We start from the raw sequence: 2,160 nt of genomic DNA on the forward strand, positions 1-2,160 counted from the left end.
TTCATTGCTGCCAGTACACAGAAGTCAAAGGCTTAGACCCTTCAGAAAGCCTGTAGAATTTGTTTTTCAGTTGTGCAATTGATTCAAACTTGCTTTCACTATGCCTTAAGATCTCAGCAGATGTATCCGCTAAACATACCACCTGCTTACACTGAACTGGACAGAGACACCAGCTAGGTTTAGTGTTACACCTTAGCAGCCTCTTGAGAAAATATTAACAACTTCAGCCTAATTCCAAGAAAGCCCAGTCAGAATTCATTGGGAAGTTTACTAGAGGGTACCATTACATCCATGCTTTAAAGAGTTTTAAAAGTCCAAATAAGATACTATCTATACATATTTAAGAGTGAATTTGGATTGCCTGAGTAACTGTTGTCTGACAAACAGGACATAATGGCATTTCCTTTTCACAGATTTTGTTGGCACACACCATGCAGAAGAGATTGTGGCCACAGGGGACGAGAGCTGCAATGACTTCGCTCTCGAAGCAGATCATGCAGTCTTGCTTCCGTCTCAACTCAGGGGGTGAGCTAGAGGTGGAGCCACCGTTAGAAGAGGAATAGCTGTTGGTACCATTGGAGAAGGTAGGGATGTATATGGGAAGGCCAGCTTGGTGGCCAGTGCTAGGTGGGTCACTCCTCACTCTACCAGCCAGTGGGTGATCCAGACTTTCCAGAAATGTGGGTGACAGACAAGGAGTAGGTGGTTGGCTCCCTCGGCACCAAGGCTTGACATTACTAGCTGGGTCACTATCAAAGCTGGAGGGAGAGTTTACAGGTTCAAAAGGAGTCCAAATGTTTTGGGAAGGCATTGGAAAGGAGTCATATGTGGCAGAGTCAACCATGAGGTCTTCCGTGCCCACTGAAGGCAGTGTTTCTCCAAACCAGGAGTTGCCTGGGCTGAAGTCAGCCAATCTATTGCTTCCAAAATAGCAATCTGTGGAGCCACTTCCCAAGGAGCTGGAGCTATCATTTCTATAATTAGAAGCCATTCTGATGCAGCTAAGAGAAACAGGATTAGAAGCAAGCCATGCAGATCCAAAAGTGCCTCCTTCAAAGCTCACATCCATACCATTGTAATGGAAATCATTCTCTTCGTTCAGCTCTATGTAGTTCCCAGTACGCATGGCTATATGCATCTCTATCTCCTCACGCGCACGGTCAACATTTTCAGGCATTCCTGTCACTTCAAAGACAGGCTCCTTGTCTCTGCTGGGAGTGACTATGTAGGTATGAGTCTGCTGCTGAATTCTTTTGATTGTAGCTCCTTTAGGTCCAACCACTAGCCCAACTACACGGTAAGGCACCCTGACTTGGACTGTTGTCTGACCTGGCAGGTTGGGGGCACATAGCAAGCCTTCCAGGGCAGGATTGTTCTTGTTGCGTGATGCTCTGATCATGGAGAAGTGTTCAGCAGCTGAGAGAATTTCCCTTTTGGCCATGGCTACATCCTCTTTTCGTCCAGTGACAACAAAGATGGGTTCTTCTCCACGAACAGGGGTCTTAATATAAGTATTTGTCTTGGTCCTTAGAGCTTTTACTTTGCAACCTGTTTAAAGGAAACACATGCAAGTTTAACAAGACATCTAAGTTTAAAAAGACACAAGAAAGCCACCTATTTTAAGCTGTTTGATAGTTTCTTGAACAGTAGGGTTCAATCAGCAGCAGCTGATTTTATCTTTGCAAGCCACACTAGAGAAAGCAGTAACAACTTCTACCTATTGTTTCCAGACCTCTGACACTTACAACCAAAAACTATTTCAGCAATATTTCTTAGGCCATTTTAGCTTATCTCTTCAATTTCTATTAGACAGTGAGTAAATGTGAATGGCTTTTCCTTCAATATAGTCGTATTTGCAATTAACCCATATATACTGGTGGGGTTTTATTTTTTCCATTGATTTGGTATCCTTCAGCTATTTCTAAGATCCTGCAAAAGGAGTTAAGGCTCACACGTGCATACACTGAGGTCTGGTGATACTTTTATCTTTCACTGACGAGCACGACCTAAAAGCAAATTAAACATTTGCAAGTGAGAAATGTATCTGTATCACAGTCCGTGTAGTACATAGATAAAATTGATATACTGAGAACTCCACCTTTGCTCCCTGTTATCAATAAGTGTTATTTAAATCTTACTCTTGCCTGTGGGATGAAGGAG

General features: G+C 43.2%; 1 protein-coding gene across 1 annotated transcript; it reads right to left on the reverse strand.

Annotated features, from left to right (window-relative positions):
* Positions 1-340: 340 nt before the first annotated feature.
* On the reverse strand, positions 341-1,543 carry LOC128850288 (RNA-binding E3 ubiquitin-protein ligase MEX3C-like). The gene has a single exon (XM_054053312.1). It carries the CDS (start codon positions 1,439-1,441, stop codon positions 341-343), a length of 1,101 nt encoding a protein of 366 aa, XP_053909287.1. The 5' UTR covers positions 1,442-1,543.
* Positions 1,544-2,160: the final 617 nt, after the last annotated feature.

Source organism: Cuculus canorus, chromosome W (assembly GCF_017976375.1).
Source record: "Cuculus canorus isolate bCucCan1 chromosome W, bCucCan1.pri, whole genome shotgun sequence".
Lineage (NCBI taxonomy): Eukaryota > Metazoa > Chordata > Aves > Cuculiformes > Cuculidae > Cuculus > Cuculus canorus.